The sequence below is a fragment of the Miniopterus natalensis genome, chromosome 4 (genome assembly GCF_054644295.1).
Source record: "Miniopterus natalensis isolate mMinNat1 chromosome 4, mMinNat1.hap1, whole genome shotgun sequence".
Taxonomy (NCBI): Eukaryota; Metazoa; Chordata; class Mammalia; order Chiroptera; family Miniopteridae; genus Miniopterus; species Miniopterus natalensis.
The window spans coordinates 16,288,990-16,307,261 of NC_142084.1; the positions used below are offsets into that span (position 1 = coordinate 16,288,990).

General features: G+C 32.9%; 1 protein-coding gene across 3 annotated transcripts in view; it reads right to left on the reverse strand.

Annotated features, from left to right (window-relative positions):
- Positions 1–18,272, reverse strand: part of ANKHD1 (ankyrin repeat and KH domain containing 1) — a 111,616-nt gene that overhangs the window by 26,658 nt on the left and 66,686 nt on the right. For all 3 annotated transcript variants that reach the window (XM_016214130.2, XM_016214131.2, XM_016214129.2), the window contains 5 exons: positions 13,703–13,790; positions 11,288–11,415; positions 10,948–11,091; positions 9,927–10,029; positions 1,348–2,106 (listed from right to left, as the gene is read on the reverse strand). In XM_016214130.2, coding sequence (XP_016069616.2) covers positions 1,348–2,106; positions 9,927–10,029; positions 10,948–11,091; positions 11,288–11,415; positions 13,703–13,790 — 1,222 coding nt within the window. The remainder of the gene's footprint in view (positions 1–1,347; positions 2,107–9,926; positions 10,030–10,947; positions 11,092–11,287; positions 11,416–13,702; positions 13,791–18,272) is intronic.

Genomic DNA, 18,272 nt, shown 5'->3' on the forward strand with positions numbered 1-18,272 from the left:
AAATGAACTATAAATTTACTTATAATTTATAACAACTCTCAATGCTAATGACACAAAGTTAATTTGAGTTAAGTGGCTGTGGGCTGAAGATATAAAAACCCAAATTAAAGAATCTAACTCCTTAAAACATTTCCCAGCATTTTTATTTTCTTTACAAAAACTAAGATATTTCTCCTCTGCACAATGATACCTATATTATATAACAGAGGAGCCCCACAGGCTATATTACAATTCTATAACCACTGAAAGTCATACACATGCCGAATAAAATTCCTGATTTAAGTAACTGTATTCCACATTTTTAAAGATTCAGTAAAGATTAGGAAGACTAAAGGCTCACAAAAGAGGAAAGAAAACTGGGATAGCATAATTGGGATGGGAGGAGGGGAGGAGAATATGACAAGAGGAAACAGACAACAGCAAGGAAAAAAATGTTGCAATCAAGAGACAGAGGACTGGCCTGCCTTTGAATATCACTCCAGCTACATCTTAGTTCTTGGTCTTCATCCACTGTCAACAGCCATTCTGGCTGCATTTCTGAACTGGGCTCTCATGGAGGTGATACATTCACCAGCCATCTTTAGGAAGGTAAATGATTAATTGCACTGTTTTCCCACTGCTGCAAGGACAATGAAAGGGAAAGTAAACTTGTGCACCTCATTTCATATCTAGTTGTAAATTTTCCACCAAAAAAAGAAAAGAAACATATACTTTAAGGTTACCAGGTCCTCGTGTGTGTGTGTGTGTGTGTGTGATGTCTGTCTGTGTGCTTTCATTAAGACAGTTAATATAAAAATCCCAATCTCCAAATCATCAAGTTGACAGTAATTTCTAACTTTAAATATTCTAACCACAAATACTGTATCAACATGGAATGCTTAGTTTTCTCTGAACATCCCTTTTAATCAGAAATATTTAAATTGATCTAATAACATTATAAAGAAAAAGCAATGTGATTTAGAATTCTGATTTCCCAACATCAAAATCACTAGCAAGAAAATTTATGTATAATCTTATGTGAATATCTCTAAAGCCTACAAAGATTTTCTACTTTGAGATCTCCTAACCAAGACACAACACTGGTGGTTTTGATACTAAAGGTCTAAAAGAAAGGATCATGGCAACTTTACTTTTTTGCCTTTGTAAACAAAAAGGAAGAGGGGCAAACACATCTCTGTGTGTTAGTGCTGTTGAGCTTAAATTCACTTCCAAAACACCTCAGGAAATAATTTTACAAAGATAGTTCTAAAATAGAAAAGTACAAAGTTGGTGTTTTTGGAGGGTCGTGTAAAGAAGTTGAGCACACAGATTAAAGAGAAATTATTACAGATATATTTCTTAACCCACCTGCTATCAGGTCATCAAGAGTGTCGGTAAGCGTCTGGGCTGGAGTTGCAACCATTAGTCCATCTGGTTCTTGAACTAACAGCCCCTGATCATGTCCAGTAATAGCAATCTGAGGCTGTCCTATAATCTGATGATTACCTGATACTTTGTGAAGTTCAAGAGAATTTGTCCCATTAGAACCTAAGTCACTGGAAAAGTTACACTGCGGAGATGATAAAGGCTGGACTGGGACAAAATCAATTTGTTCTGCCGATGGTGGAGACTGTTGCTCATCATCAACATCATTATCTTTAAATAAGATTGTGTCAACCTGAGGTAACTCTGAAAAGTGATCCTCTAGGAGACTACCATTTCCTTCCCCTTCTGGGAAGACTCCTCTATGAGAGCACTGCTGGTGTAGAGATACTGTGTCTTTCTGACCTTTGGTTTCCAAGTATTCTTTGGTAAATTGTTGCTGTGTTTTCATCTGCAACTGCCTTTCCACTTTCTGCAGCTCTTTCAGTATTTTCTTCTTCTTCTGGACTTGCTCTTCTCTGTTCTTTTTAAGTTCTTCTATCTTATCTTTGTTCAGAGGTTCACCTTGAATTAACTCCAATGACTTAAGCTGTGCTTTTTCAATAGCGCTAATTCTTTGTCCCAGTTCATTCAGCTTGCCTTCAGTCTCCTCTACTATGCACTCCAAAGGCTGGTATGGGTGAAAAGGTGGCAGTACGTCCTGATCTGCTACCTGCAGGGAACTGGACTTCTGCTTGGATGTACCTAAGCACATGAAAAATGTTTGAAAAAGTGCCATGCTAAAAAAAAAAAATCAGCTCCCCCTCCCACACACATGGACCTCCCTCCCCAAACCCGTATAACTAACGCTGTAGAATGAATGTTCAAAGATTCACACAGTGGTAGGTAGATTAAAGGCTATACTCATTTATTTAACAGCACAAACTGGGATTTGCCAATTAAAAAAATGTGTATTTTTTAATAAAAAATTTAATCTTTAGAACAGGAGGATTTTGGAAATTAAGACAGGACAGGAAGAGAAGAAAATCAAAGAGGAAAGAATCTCAAAATTCTGCTAACCTGACCAGACTTTTTAAAGAACATCAGATCTAAAGCATTATCAACATAGTGTTAAGATACCATTAATGTTAGCTTAACTGCTCAACTGTTCTTTGCACAATATTAACTGTGCAAGCAAAGATTACAGGAAACTATAACTTGTAGATGAAAGTAGAGTGTTTTTCAAACTGCCAAATGCTTCTCTTAATATATCAAAATATAATGTGAAATCAGTTTTTTTCAAGACATATCCCTCTAAACTTTTCCATTAAGTCTTTAGCACTTCTGTACCTGAACACTAATATTAAAAAGGACAATTTTTTTTGAGTTTAAATAAACTCTTTATGTAAAAGTCTATAAGAGAAAAAAAATAAATGTTACCTAGGAGAAAACCAGATTTTCCATGTAAGATGACTCATATTGATAATGTATGTTAAAAATAAAGTAAATATATATTATTTTAAGGTTTTGAATTACACTTATATTAAGTTACTCCCCTCAAGATAAAATATAATTATCAATATTAACAATCCTAAAATCTGGCCACAGCATGGAGGGTATATATAATAACTACTTTAATTCAAGGCTTAATCCTCTTCTTTAGGAAGAACTGGGGCTATTCAGCAACAAAAAGGAACAAACTACTGACATACCCTACAACATGAATAAACTTTGAAAACATTATGCTAAGTCAGCGATTTTCAACTAGTGTGCTGCCATAAGAATTTTTAAAACATGCAATACCTGACTATTATGTCAGAGGCACTGACCTCTTTCCCACTAGACTGTCAAAAAAATAACAACTGCCAACACAACAACAGCTGTCCTGAGTCAATGAATCAAAATTATACCTTTTTTTGGTCAGATCTGCAAAAATATTTGTGGTGTGCCGCAGAATTTTAGCAATTAGTTTATGTGTGCCACGAGATGAAAAAGGCTGAAAATCACTATGCTAAGTGAAAGAAGACATACAAAAGACCATATATTGTGCAATTCCATTTATGTCAAATCTATAAGGACAGAAAGGAAAGCAGTGGCTGTTGCTTGAGGGTATGGTGAGAATGAAGATTGTCACAAACAGGCATGAGAGATCTTTTTGGAGTGATAGAAATATTCTAAAATTAGATGGTGGTGATGGTTGCACAACTCTGGAAATTTATTAAAACTCATTGTACTGTACATTAAAATGTGAACTTTATGGAATTTAAATTAAGTAACAATGAAGCTGTTTTTTAAAAAGAACTGGGTTAAAAAGAGTTGTCTACTCTTCTGGACTGCAGTCAACAGATACATATACAAATAACATAGTTAACTTAAGAATTTAAAAAACAGATCATCTAATGCATTCAAAATGATTATCAAATCCAAAGGAAAAAAGTCATGCATTAGATGTTAAAATATACTGAATTGCAAGAAGGTGACAAGACCATTGAAAAAAAATAATCAGAGATTCAAACTGCTTCTTTGCTAGAATGAGAGATCTTAAAACTGCAGGTAGCTCAAATATCTGCAACATGTCTTATGAAAAAGTCTAACAGTTTTTCTATAGAAAACTGTCTTTAATAAGGTCAGAAGACAACAGTTCCAAAATCACTGTCATCACTTTAAGAGACTTAGTTTCTTTAAAAGCAAACTTCAGCCAAATGTATTGTCTATGCTCAATTTTATATTTCTATCTGAGCAAAGTGGTAGGGAAGGACTTCATCCTTTCAGAGCCATAGCCTTTAGATTTGTGAGATAATTTTATAAATATTTCCATAAGCTTATATTGAAATCCGTGGTTTGATTTATTTGTTCCAAGTACATAATGACAATCAACAGATAAGAAAAGGAAGGTTAATCAGTACGAATAGCAATATATAAATCTGCTAGCCCAGCAACAAAAATTTTCAGTTGTGTGGTAAATTTAATAACATGAGCAGACTAAATTTAGAAATTCTGAAAAGACTGAAAGCTCCTTTAAACATTTATTAATTTAAAAACACCCTTATACAGTTGCTATGTAATTTCTATATAAGATTAAGGAAACCCATTAAGAGTTCGATGCTAACCAGACTTAATTATATAAACTTATTCAATGTTCACAAATTAAAAATTTTATAAATAATAAGATGATCCAAAATAAAGACTAGAATTTTGAGGACAGTAACCAATAGGATTACCCTTTCTTGTTAACAAATAAGATGCAAGAAGCTTAGAGTACAAGATTACTAAAAGTAACTTAATTGAATACAGAAACTATAAGCCTAGAACATACGCAGCAGTAAAAATGAAGGATGGTGAAAGTAAAGAACAAAAAGCAGTTCTTCTCCAAAGAGCTAATGGCAGAGAATCGGTAACCATGGAATTAGTGGGATTGCCTACATACACATCAAAGCACTAACACAAGCTATAACAACATCAAGAGTAAACCAGGTCGGTGAAAAATAAATAATGTAACCTAATCATACCTAGAAGCTGAAGCAACACCTTCAGTTTTGGGGAAAAGTAGAGAATGTGACAAGTGTCCTTTTAGCAACAAATTTTCCGTTAGTGGGAAGGGTAGTAGCATATAAGATGCTAGAAAATAAGAGTTCTGTCTCCTTCCAGTATCTCCCACTGTCACATATAAATAAATAAATCTATTCATTGGTAACACTGAATGACATTATAAAGTACTTTCTAGGAATTTAGGAAAAGTCACCATCTCATCTTTTTGGTTTGGCTTCCATCCTACTTCCTGATCTTTCACTTTTCCTCCATTAATAAAAGTAGAAAAGCTTTTTAATAGGAAACCATAATATAGAGACAGCTTAGAACGTGACCTTTATTTTTTTAATGGGCAGTGAGGGAATGAGGTGGACATGTACTTGCCAAATATTTAGTTTATTACTAAAATGAGTTAATTCTACCAATCATTTTTGTGTCTAAAATAATTAGTATATGGCACAATAGAAAAATAATGGCCAAAGGACAAAATGCATGGCATACAGATGGATCTACATTTGCTTTCATATTTTCTTACTTGTTTTTTTTCCTAATCAAATATAAACTTTGTTCTGTGACTCCTTTGCTTTCTTATATCACTACATAGCACCTTACTAGAATAATTTTTTTTTTTTAGATGATTTTTTAACAGCATTCCCAACTGGGTCTTAAATAGAAAAAAAAAGGCTGATGTATAGAAAACAACACAGAATATCAAATACAGTAGAGCATATATTATGTAATGAAATGTGTGTTTCAATAAACAGATGTATATTGTGTCCTGGGTTTTAATATTCTTATTGTGGTCATAGTAAAAAATGAAAGCCATTGACCCAGAACTGACTCATTTTTTCTCTGTGTCTAAACATCCGCCTCAAAATTTCCCAAAGTAACAGGGCATGCCATAATCTTTAACACAGTAAGGTGAACCAAGAGCGTCCAAAGACATGCTAAGAGATTAAATTAAACCTTCTGCCTTTCACTATAAGCAGTTACATGCTAAGAGATTAATTAAACCTTCTGCCTTTCACTATAAGCAGTTACATGCTAAGAGATTAATTAAACCTTCTGCCTTTCACTATAAGCAGTTATATGTTAAAGACATTATTAAATTTGGGCATATGTAATCCATGTAAGCATTATTACGTAATGGAAATCTACAAAACGAGAATATCAGCAGTAAAATTTCCATAAGAACACTCAATTTCATTCACTTATACATATATTTTCTTCTATATACTTTTAATGATTTAATATAAAAATATGAGAACTTTTCATGTTACCTATCCCAATAAACAACTCTGGGATATAAAGCATTATGTTCATTTAATCCTTACCTTACATTTATATTTCTGTTTTCAATCTTTTCCCTGCCATTCTAGAATACTACTTCTTGATTAATTTTTAAAAAACATCCTTCTTTAATCACAATGTCTCCCTTCTTAAAAATTCTTAATAATTTTCTCTTGCATTCAGAATGATCTATCTTCTGAGCCTGGTATTTATTAGTTTATTCAACAAATATTGGAACATCTAGTACAAGCAAGGCAAGTAGACCATACAAAGATAAACAACATAAACCCTGCCCTTGAGGAGCTTACAGTCTAAAAGAGGAGATAAAAGTGTACAAGTCCAAATATAAGGATAAATCCAAGGGTTGGCAGGCATGGAATGGGGGTTATAATATAGGAACCCTCATGCATTGCTGGTGGGAGTGTAAGCTGCTCTAGCCATTCTAGAGGTGAATTTGTAGTACTGTCAGATAAACATCATGCATTCCTATAACAGGCAATTCTGCTCCTAGGTTTATCCCAAAGAAATTCTCACACAGATCCATAAGGGGAGTGTATCAGGATTCTCATCACAGCATTGTCTGTGGTGGAGAGAAATGAGAGGCAACTGGGTACCCATAACTGGGAGAAAGGTTAGGTGAAAACTGGAAGATACAGAGGGTGAAGCACTGTGCTGCAGGCAGAAACAACGTAGAGGTAGACACATATAGATCTTTAAAACAGTATTGAGTGAAAAAAGTAAAAAACAAAATGGGATTACATCCCAATACCATTTATGTAAATTAAAGATACCCATAAAGTAGTAAACATACTATTTTAACTTGTAAGAACAAAGGAACCTGCACAGCAAATAAAACAGAACGATTGCTCACAGGGTGAGTAGGGCAATGGGAAAAGGGATAAAAGGGAGTAAGTAAAACAAGGGCCACAATGTCAAAGCACCAGGAATTGAGTAAGATTAACTCAACCTTCTAGCTTGAGGTCCAAAAGGGAGGGGCAGAGGTAGGAGTGACCAGAGTCAGAAAGAAGATCCAGTAAAGTGCTGTGGAAGTTGAGAGCAAAGAAATTACTCTCAAGAGGGCTTGAGGTGCACACAAAAGATGTATGTTTTGTTTTATCCTGACATCATTTAAATGCTTTGTAACATATTAAATTCTAAGCTGTAAACCTGCACAGGATAATTGAGTCCTCTCAGAATATCTGTAGAACCAGTTACAACAAATAAGATTCAACAAATGACTTCAATCAACAAATTTATTTTAAAAATTGCTTTTGAAAGGCATGAGGTTGATATTACTTATATATCCTTTCCCATCTGAATATTCACAACTATACATAATAAAGCTAAATAATACTGGAAAACTGAGCGTACAACTCGCACCTAGTTTCACGTTTTGTTTATAGAGGTGATTCTGAGGTCTGTCAGATGCCACCTAGAATTGCAAATCCTTGAAAATCAACAACAGATAAGTGAGATTAGTTGCCTAAATCAGGAGATTATAGTCAAGATGGATGGAGCCTAGACAAATGGTACAAATGGGTCATGAAAGAAAAGAATATGTGAGTAGAATATATATATATATATATATATATATATATATATATATATATATAGAGAGAGAGAGAGAGAGAGAGAGAGAGAGAGAGAGATATTAATCTCTCTATATATATATCTGTAACACCTGGGTAAGATTTAAGGGTATGAATATATTTTAAAAGGATGCAAGTATGAATAATAAAAAAGATTTATTTAAAACAGACAGGAGTAAAATGTTATAGAACTTGAAAAGATGATTGCTAGAAGAGGAAAATAAGAGTCTTAGAGAATAAGAACCCTTCTTTATCCCTAATCACATATGCAACACAGATGTAATATATACCCTTAGGAAAACAAAAGGGTCAAACATCAATTTCATCACTAAAGGAACTTCTCTAGAGACATAAATGAGAAGTATTAAAGTGAAAAAGCCACCTTAACGAGGAAAATATAATAATATATCTTTAATAATTTAAGATATGTTTTTCTATCCTGTTAATTCAGTGTTTACTTTTATATCAACTGATTTCTCCTATTTCATAGTGATATAACATACTACGATGCACATGATTTATCCTAACATTACATCTTAACACAATGCATTATCACAGTTTGATTCTGCATAAATAAATATTAGGTTGTCAATGCCACTTGGCAGCTAGCAACAGCAAGTGCCCAAGTGTCTAGATATGTGTTAACATTTTTCTTTCCCTAATAATTTAGAAAAATGAAAGATTCCTTAAAAGGTTAGTTCATTTTTACATTATTCAGTAAGTAATAAAACATCAAAGTGAAGAAGATCAATTGATACTCCATATAAGAAGGTATCTTAGTAAGCAAAAATATGATTACTCACTTGAGTACAATTGAAAAATCACTACCCAAACATTTCAGTTTACTTACATATTAAATCTAAACTTAAAATGTTTTACTTCCTCTCTACAAATACTTGTCATTCCTAGCTTATTCCTTGGTTATTTTGTGGTCTGTGTTAATAATATATATATTTTAAAGATTTCTTATTTAGTACTGAATTTCCCTAGCCAAAGTCAGTACAGTCCTCTATAGGATTTAGTCACATAAGAAACAACAAAAACAGAGGCATTTAGGTTTCAGTATTTTACTAAAGGCTGTCAGCTAGTTATGATGTTCAGATTCCTTAGCAAGTACACACTTAATTTGCTTTTTACTTGTTAAGATTAAAAATGGCAGCTTTCATTTTCTGAAAAGTTTGAATAAGCTGTGTGTCCAATGGAAAGCTGCTATAATTAACATAAGTCAGAGAGACTACAGACATTTTATCTCTAAAATTAATAGTTTAGAAATGAAGTAATCCTTGATGAAGGCTCTCAATACTCTAAATTACTAAAACTGACATCATTTGAAAGAAGTTTCTGTTTGCTGCTATAAAAATTACCTCTAACAAACTTTTCTTAAAGCACAGTACTAAAGATACTAAAACATGCTAACATACCTCACCTGTGATTTCAAAAATCTAGGACCTGATTATCATATACCGAATGAAATATGCACATAAATTTGTTTTTATGTAATTTTTAATACCTTACAAAGTACCTATTTTCTTATATCAGAGAACTAAGATTTGAACTATATATGATTATCAAGTCAAGGTACTTTTTATATCTACAAATGAAAAGATAGCAGAAAGATATCAGAGATCATAAACTTGGGTCCTTTAAATAGTGTATACTCCTTAATCTTCACTTGGATATTATTTACACACTTTTTGGTAGTTATTTGTCCAAGTCCACATATTAACAGATGTTAACCCACTATATTTTGCATTATGTGAAACTAAATTTAGTAATTCTTAAACTTCTCACTCACTGAACTGAATCATTGTTACTAAGACTTAACTAGACAACAAATACACATTTTCATTCCTCATATTACACTACTGTTTGGCTAAAAAATTGTCAAATGAAAAGTGAATATCTGATAAATTTTTGCTACTTCAATTTAATCAAGAACTTGGTTTGCTTCTTCTTAAGTATTTCCACCTGTGCCAGATAAAAACTACACCTAGCAATATGTTAAGAAAATAAGAAGTTATTTTTCCTAGTACTTACACTTAATCTATTTTAAATAGTCTGTAAGACTATTAGCATTTTAAGAATTACCTACCTCAATTCATCATGGGATACATATTTATGAATTCATTAATTACATAATAAAATACCCATTTTAAGAAAATAATTTTAAAAACTAACCTTTTTGTACTCCTAAAAGGGCAGGGGAGTTCTCCTGTGAAGTTCTGTCAGGCTCTTGGGGAGGTACAACCATGGCGAGTGTATGCATTGGTACACGTGGAACCTAAAAAGTCAACTCAGAAAAAAATAATTTCAGACCAAAGAATAAAACAAAGACCCACAAATTAAACAGATATCCTGTTGCAGGTTTTCTTCATACTACCAAATTCACTTTTTTGTTTCTTAAAAATTAAAACAAAAACACCAAAAAAACTTCGCTAAGGGATAATTTCTGAGAATGTTGATTGGACAAACTCAGGCAATCTACAAGTAAATGATTTAAGCTAAATGGAATTATTACTCTCTTGCTAAGAAGAAAGCCTTGCTGGTTCCAGTTATAGCTAGGAGTACAATTCACATATTCACTCGCCAATTTACCCATGTTCAAATTCCACATGGGTCACAAGAAAGAAAAATTCTGCATATTTCCGGAGTTGAGGTATTTTAGCAGCTCTCAGGATAATTTTGTAGACAAGAACTTAAGATTTCACTAAATTCTGTATGCTTAGTATACTCTCTATGTTCTCTCCATATTTTTAGATAGGTTTAAAAGTTAACTTAATAAACTTTTGGTGCATATATCCTGGCTAACTATACTTTGCTGGTTGGCAAAGTAGTTATCTCTAGGATAAATACTTTTGGGAGATATTAAGGGACAAGTCTTTTCTTGGTTCAAAATTATGCTTAATACATTCATTAGAAGACAACCCTAAAGACCTCATTGTGGTAAGATGACAACTTGGAATATTTATATTTATATTTGGTAGTAAGTGTTCTTTAAAAACACTATTTTTAGTAAGTAAGATTTTAAAGTGTCCCATGTACTTTCGAAGAAAATAAACCTTAAGAACTTAGGATCATGTTTATCTCAATATGTAACAGAAAAAAGAAACAAACTAATTTTGCTTAAAACAAATTTTAAACCAAAATTCCCAATTTGTAAGAATAGTTATATTTACAAATAAGCTCTGTTTTACTTTACCTGAGATTGATCTTGAGAAGGTGGAGTGAGTAGAGATACATCTGTAGTAGGAACAGACAGAACGTTGTTTGGATAATCCAATAGATAAGAAACAACATTAGTATGGCCACCTTTTGCAGCTTCGATGAGCATTGTTGAGCCATCCTGAGAAAAATTGACACCATAATTAATTATTTGTAAATTTCTTCTCATATGATTACTATACACATTTAGTTTCTTAGCAACTCATATGAAATCAAAACTCATTAAGCAGTAATGAATATTAAGCATTAAGAGCAATATGTATTTTAATAACAATATATATATTATTTATTTGTTCACTTATTTTTAAGTAGAATACCTTGAGTCGATGAGTAGGGTCAGCCCCATGAGCCAAGAGTAGTTCAACAACTGCCAGGTGACCTCCTGCACATGCCAGCGACACCACTGTATGGTCATTATTGGCTGTAGCCCGATTCACATTGGCACCTTCAAAGAGAAATAAATGGCAATCTTAGCCAAAGTTGGAAATCAAGCCAGTTCACAGACAATATCATTTTAAAGATTTTTTTGAACTAGAATACAGATATAAGAAAAGCACATCAATCAATATTGTATAGTTTGAAAAATTTTCACAAAGTGAACACACCTGTGTCACCAGCACCCAGATTAAGAAATAGAACATTACCCACATACCAGAAGTTCCACCTTGTGCCCCTTTCAGTCAGTACCCACCCCTCCAATGGTAACTACTATTCTGACTTCCAAACTGGTTTTAGTTTTTGAACTTTATATGAATGAAGTCATACAATGTACTCTTTTGTTTGTGTCTGGCTTCTTTCACTCAATATAATATTTGTGAGATTCATCCACATTGTTGCACGTAGTTGTAGTTCGTTCACTCAATATCACTTTTAAAATGGAAAATCTAGAAGACTAAGATTAATAAATATATATGGGTTAACATAAGCATCAAATAATACCATTTTATGTAACTTTCAAAATGTTTCAAAGACATTTTTGATCTATTTCCAGAACAAGGCGCAATATAGCCAGGTCTCAAAGTAGAGAAAACAGATTTTTATAAACCATATTTAAGAGAAATGTAATTCTTCATACTGTGTATTTTAAGAGTCAGAGGATGTGGATATGAAGACAAGATTATCCAAATATGTTATCTGAAAGGCTATTTAGTAAATTGCTCAATAGCTTTGTACAATATGACTTGAAGCAAACCTAAAGGCAAAATCTTTTCTTAGCTTCTTTTTGAAAAATTATTTTTGGCCCCTGGAAAAAAGAGCTGGTTTTTAGTTCAACTACCTTTTACATACCCCAAAGGGCTAAACTAGATACTTAAGACTATAGCAATATTCATTCTTCCCTCTTCCTTAATTCCAAACTTACTTCACGAGGAGAAAACTAAACCTATGGGTGAAACTATTATTAATTTATTTAATTTTCAGAAATATCCAGCTGAACCTAATCCTTGGGAAAGTCAAGGCACATCAATGAGCATCCTTACTTTAGCAATGTGAGATAATATTTAAAGTTGCTAATAATAAATTTAGATGGTAGGACTGTTGAGCAGTTACTACAGCCTAGAAAGGCTACAATCAATGTGTTCCTACTCCTAACAAGCCTGGTTATATGCTTGGCAGGGTAGTTGTTGGTATGAAAGGAGCATAAGAGAACTTCAAAGGTTATCCATCTATTTATTACTTATGTGTGGGTGAGGTAAATAATTTTTACAGAATATATTATAACATTATATAAAGATAGGCCTTAGTCCTGGCCAAATAGCTCAGCTGGGTAGAGCGTCGTCCTAGTATGCCAAGGTTCTGGGTTCAATCCCCAGTCAAAGAATCAACCAATGAATGCATAAATGAGTGGAACAACAAATTGATGTTTCTCTCTCTCCCTCTCTAAAGCAAAATTGTGATATGAAAAAAAATAAACATTTTATTTAATTAAAGAAATATTTCATATTTAAAATGATAAAATATTATACTGCATTCTTAATGGCACAAAATGTCAGCATTTCATTGGAATAGATATAAAATTTTTATTTTAATAATATGACATCACCTGAGTGGACCTTCCTTGCATTTTACCATCCTATCCTAGAATTTTTCATCAGACACCAAAACTTCTAACACTATAATATGCAAAGTTAGACTACACCAAATGAAATGGCTGATATTATACACCATTTTTGACGTATAAAATGACAATTTTATGTGGTTCAGCCTAACATGAGTTCAGCAGCATTTCATTTTTCTATTGTAAACAGTACTGAACTACCTCATCTATCATTTGAACTTCTTTGCCTAAATATAATCAAATAAATATGTAATATAATAATAACCTTTGCATACTTGATTAATTCATCTGTCCCATAAACAATAGTAGCAGACTTTCTCCCTTCTACCTCCCCTTCCCCATTTCCAGCAGAACTGTCTTATAATCATTAAGTGCTGAACAATATTCTATCTACTAAATATACCCAGACATTTACAACTGGCTTTTCCAACTTTTAAGAGTTAACTATCTGCTATTCGGTTGATAAAAACTTCAAACTCAGAACTAATAAAGAAAGATACCAGTAACTACCTCACAAACTCTATGATTACTAAATAAAATATAGCAACAAAAGACTAGAATATAGCACTTATGGTGCAGGCAAAGTAGCTTTAACATAAATTGTAACAGTTTAGGATCCCCCCCCACCCCCCAGAAATTGTAGCCTCTTAGAAACGATCATTTGTACTCTCTTTACCTTTGCTAATAAGAAACTGCACAGTGCACAAATGACCAGCTCTGGCAGCTTTCATCAAAGGTGTTCTTCCACCTTCAGATTCATGTTCCTATTAAAGAAACAAAAATAATCCATCAGAAACAATTCATTAAGCATCTATTTTAAATAGTACCAAGACATAGGCATAATGAAGATTTAATACTTATTCCATGTAGTCACTTATACAATCTACCTCAATTCCTTTAAAATATAGGATTAATTTCAGTCCACACTAGAAGGTTGTAACCTTTTAAGGTCAAGTTCAGTTTTGCATACCAAACAATAACCATTAAAGATAATATTTCTGTTTAGTTTGAGCTCCAGAGAAATTGCTGCATTTTCCTCCTAAAATTAAAAAGATATTTTCCTAACTATTCATCTGAACTGTGAAAAAGGAACTTTAGTATTGTGAGGTGATTAGGAGGACCTTGATCTTATATCAGAAGCCGTTAAGAATTCTATCATAGGATAGAAAATCCCTGAAGAAAAACACTATGGAATTTCAGGTGTAAAGGGGAAAGGAAAACAAAAAATATACCAAAGAGCAGATATTTCTTAGAGTAGAAATTAAATGTCTGAATATCAAAGGCAAAAGACACAATTTTATAATAGCATAAAGACTGTTATTCTTCCTAGGAAGTTTGCCAACAAGAGGAATGAATAATTAAACAGCTTCCAACCATCCTAATATCAAATGTCACTAAAGGAATAATACTTGTAGGGTAAGTAGCACTGTCTGTTGGGAGAACAGGGAACTCTTTCTTATGCATCCACCTAAATGATAAAATGTAGCTAACACTCTGGCCAGCACGGTTCTGTGGTTAGAGCATCGGCCCTCTAACCGCAATGAAGGGTCTCACAATGGAGGGTCTCGGGCTCAATTCCTGGTCAAGGGCACATACTTGAGTTACAGGTTTGATTCTGGTACAGGTCGGGGTGCGCGTGGGAGGCAACCAATCAGTGTCTCTCTCTCATATCAATGTTTGTTTGTTTTTCTCTCTCTCTCTCTCTCCACCTCCCCCTTTCCTTCCACTGTCTCTTAAACAATCAATGGAAAAAAATATCCTCGGGTAAGGATTAACAACAAAAATGTAGCTGATAACATCGCTTCTATGAAAAGTTCTCTCACCTATCCACTCACTATGTATGCAAACAGTAATTTCTGTTGATCTGGTCTTCTTTTGTAAGTAAGAAATACTTGATAAAGAACAGTGATTAAGTCAGCTCTATTCTAATTAACTGAGAACCCTTTAGCTACCACAGAGTCAATTTAAAAATTGTGTGCTCTGCCAAAAGGATGCAACTTAATCTATTTACACAACTGTATCTGATCTACAACTCAGGCAAACTAACCATGGAAAATAAAAGTAGATTGTCAACCCAATGGAAACGTTAAACTGGCCTGCAGTGATAGGAACTGCCCTCTAAAAGACATATAAAAAAATCTTGGTGGTGTAGAATCTTTCAACCTCCTATAAAAATCAGTTTATGCTTTGACTTTTGTTATGAATAGGGTGGTACAAAAGTAGATTTACAGTTTTTAGTAAGAGAAACAGTTTATTCTTGTATTATTATTATTATTTACTAATTACTGTATTATTTTCCATAAGAACTGTAAACCTGCTTTTATCCCACCCTGTATATTGATTAGACAACAACTTTTATTAACTCTAAGGTACGGAAGAATGAATAACTATAGATAATGCCAAAATAATTTCGCTTTAGAATGGGTTTTGAACCTAAAGTCAAATGTAGGTAAATATGATTCTGGCAACTTCAAACAAAACAGAATATACACGGTGAAGATCTTACTCAGAAAGACCTAGAAAGTTGTTTGTCCAGTTTTTCATCTGACTTATTTCTGAAATATCATTACAACTAACAACACACTGGAAATAAACTACTCCTTTAGCAACTTATTTCCCCTCTTGCCTCAGGGCCTTTCTGCTCAGCTGTTCTCTCTTCTCAGTAATACTTGCCTATTAGCTCTTTTTCATCTTTCCTACTGTGTAATTTCCTCAAGGAAGGAATACTTCCCTGAAATTCTTGACTAGATCACTCTTTTTATTAATGACTTACAGCTCTATGAACCGCTCCTTCAAAAGTTCCAATTATATATTAGTTTGTGTAACTATTTGGCTAACATGTCTCAGCCACTAAAATGTAGGATCCATGAGAACAGCAATTGCATCCATTCTTGCTTACCATTATAAACCCAACATCTAAAACAATGAAGGGCCTGAACACTGTTTACCAAGAAGAAACTTAAGCATAACTGACCTCTTAAATCTTCCCTTTCATAGTACTGAGGTTTGAAGTTTTAATTTTCTACTAAGTAAGTAAGAGAAAGAAAAATTAATTTAACAGGGAATTAAGAGTAGTAGCTAAACTTAGAGTAAGATATTCATTATCTGCATTATCTACATTATTACTAAAGCATGGGTGGGTAATACTAAAGTCACTTTTCAGTTTTCTTTCTTTCTTATCACTCTAACATCTGGCAGTGACATCCATCACTAGATCACATAAAGACAAAAGATTTTGCCTGGCTTTAAAATAAACTTTTAAAGTAACTGTTGGTTCTGCATAGTTAAAATATTACCATAGTTGATAAGAGATAATAAATCAGAAAGTACTGTCCCAAGATCAAATCAAATTTCAAAATTCAATACACTAATAAAATTTCTGAAATGAACAGCATGAAAAACTGCCTATTTTGTTTTCCTTCCTATAAATATACATTCATTATTTTGGCTTTGAAAAATATAATTATGTTTGAGAAAGTGGCTGGTAAAACAATGCTACAACTTTATAATGTATTTATAATACTTCATGTCCTAAAATTAATAATGTATATCCCACATGTATCATTTGTACCAAAATATCTGACCGCCAAATCCTTTTAAAATAGGAGCCAAATTTGTATATATTACTTATGAATGTTGGATTAGTACAACCAATATTTGTTCAAGATCAATAAAATTTCAGGATATACATTATGATTTTCCTTTATGAACACAGAAAATTATTTTCTAAGGCTATAAACTAACATACCGTGCAGTCATGTTTTCTGTTCTTGGGAACAGCTAGAATAGTATAGGGATTATCTACTCCTTGAACATTCGATAAAACTCACCTACAAATCCATCTGGGCCTCTTACCTTCATTGGATGGCTGATTTTAAACTACTGATTTAATTTGTAATATGGTTATTGTTCTTTTGAGGGTTCCAATTCTTTTTTTTTTTTTTTAATCCTCACCCAAGGATATTTTTTCCATTTATTTTTAGAGAGAGTGGAGGGGTAAGAGAGAGGGAGAGAAACATCAATGTGAGACCCATGGATTGGTTACCTCTCACACAGGCCCCAACCAGGGCCTGAGAAAGATATCTGCAAGCCAGGTACATGTCCCTGACCGGAAATCAAATCTGGGACCCTTTGGTGTGCTGGCTGACACTAACCACTGAGTTGCACTGGCCAGGTGGAGGGTTCCTGTTCTTGAGTCAATTTTGAACATTTATATATTTATTAAAAAAATCAGTATTAATTTCATCTAAATATTCAAATTTATTGCTTGTTCATATGATTGCCCTGCAAATTTTACAGATCTCTACCTTATCGAATAGTTCTAACTCCCTTTAAGTGTCTATGATTTACCTATGCCTTTCTTCATTTTGAAGAGTCTGGATTATTTGATCTATTTCAGGAGTTTTTAAAAATCACCTTTTAATTTTGCTTTCACACCTATTTTTTCCTTTTTACCCTTATTTTTATGCTATTGCTTTCTAGTCTAGTAACTTTTGCTTTTATTTTTATTTCCTTCTTTGCTGTTATTTTTCAGCTTAATTTACTCTCATTACGTATACACACATATAAAATTTTCCTTCTTTGGATCACTTTAGTTGTATCCTCTCATCCAAGTTTTGATGTGTAGTTTTTGTGATAATTTCTACTTTGTAATTTTTACTATGATTGCCTCTTTAACCTATGAATTATGTAAAAGTACTTTTCATTTCCTAGATGTATAGGATTTTTAAAAAGTGTTTTATTGTTGATTTGTAATTTTAAAGCAACAGAGATGAGAGAATGTAGTCCATATGATTAACTAATTTGTTTTAATGACTTTATATGGCCTAAAACATGAACAATTTTCATACATGTTCCACGTACTGGAAAAGTGCATGCAGCCTACTTATTTATAAGAGCAAACTTGATTTTTCTATTCTTAACAATCGTTTTACGTTTAATCTATCAGTTTCAAAGAATGTAGATCAAATTTTCTTATAATTTTCTATTTTATCTGGAGGGTAGAATATTAATTATCAACTAGCGATTGTTTTATCAGTTGGAGGAGCATTTATCTATCTCTAAAATGCTTTTGGACTAAAAATGCCAATGTGTCTGATATTAATATTCCCTTACATAATTTTTCTATCACTTTTTCAGCCTTCCCCTGTCATTTTGCTTTAGGTGTGTCTCCTAAAAAGACTTTTCTAAATTTTGATTCTGAATCTAATTCGAGTCTCTGCCCTTTAACAATTGAGCTCAATAGG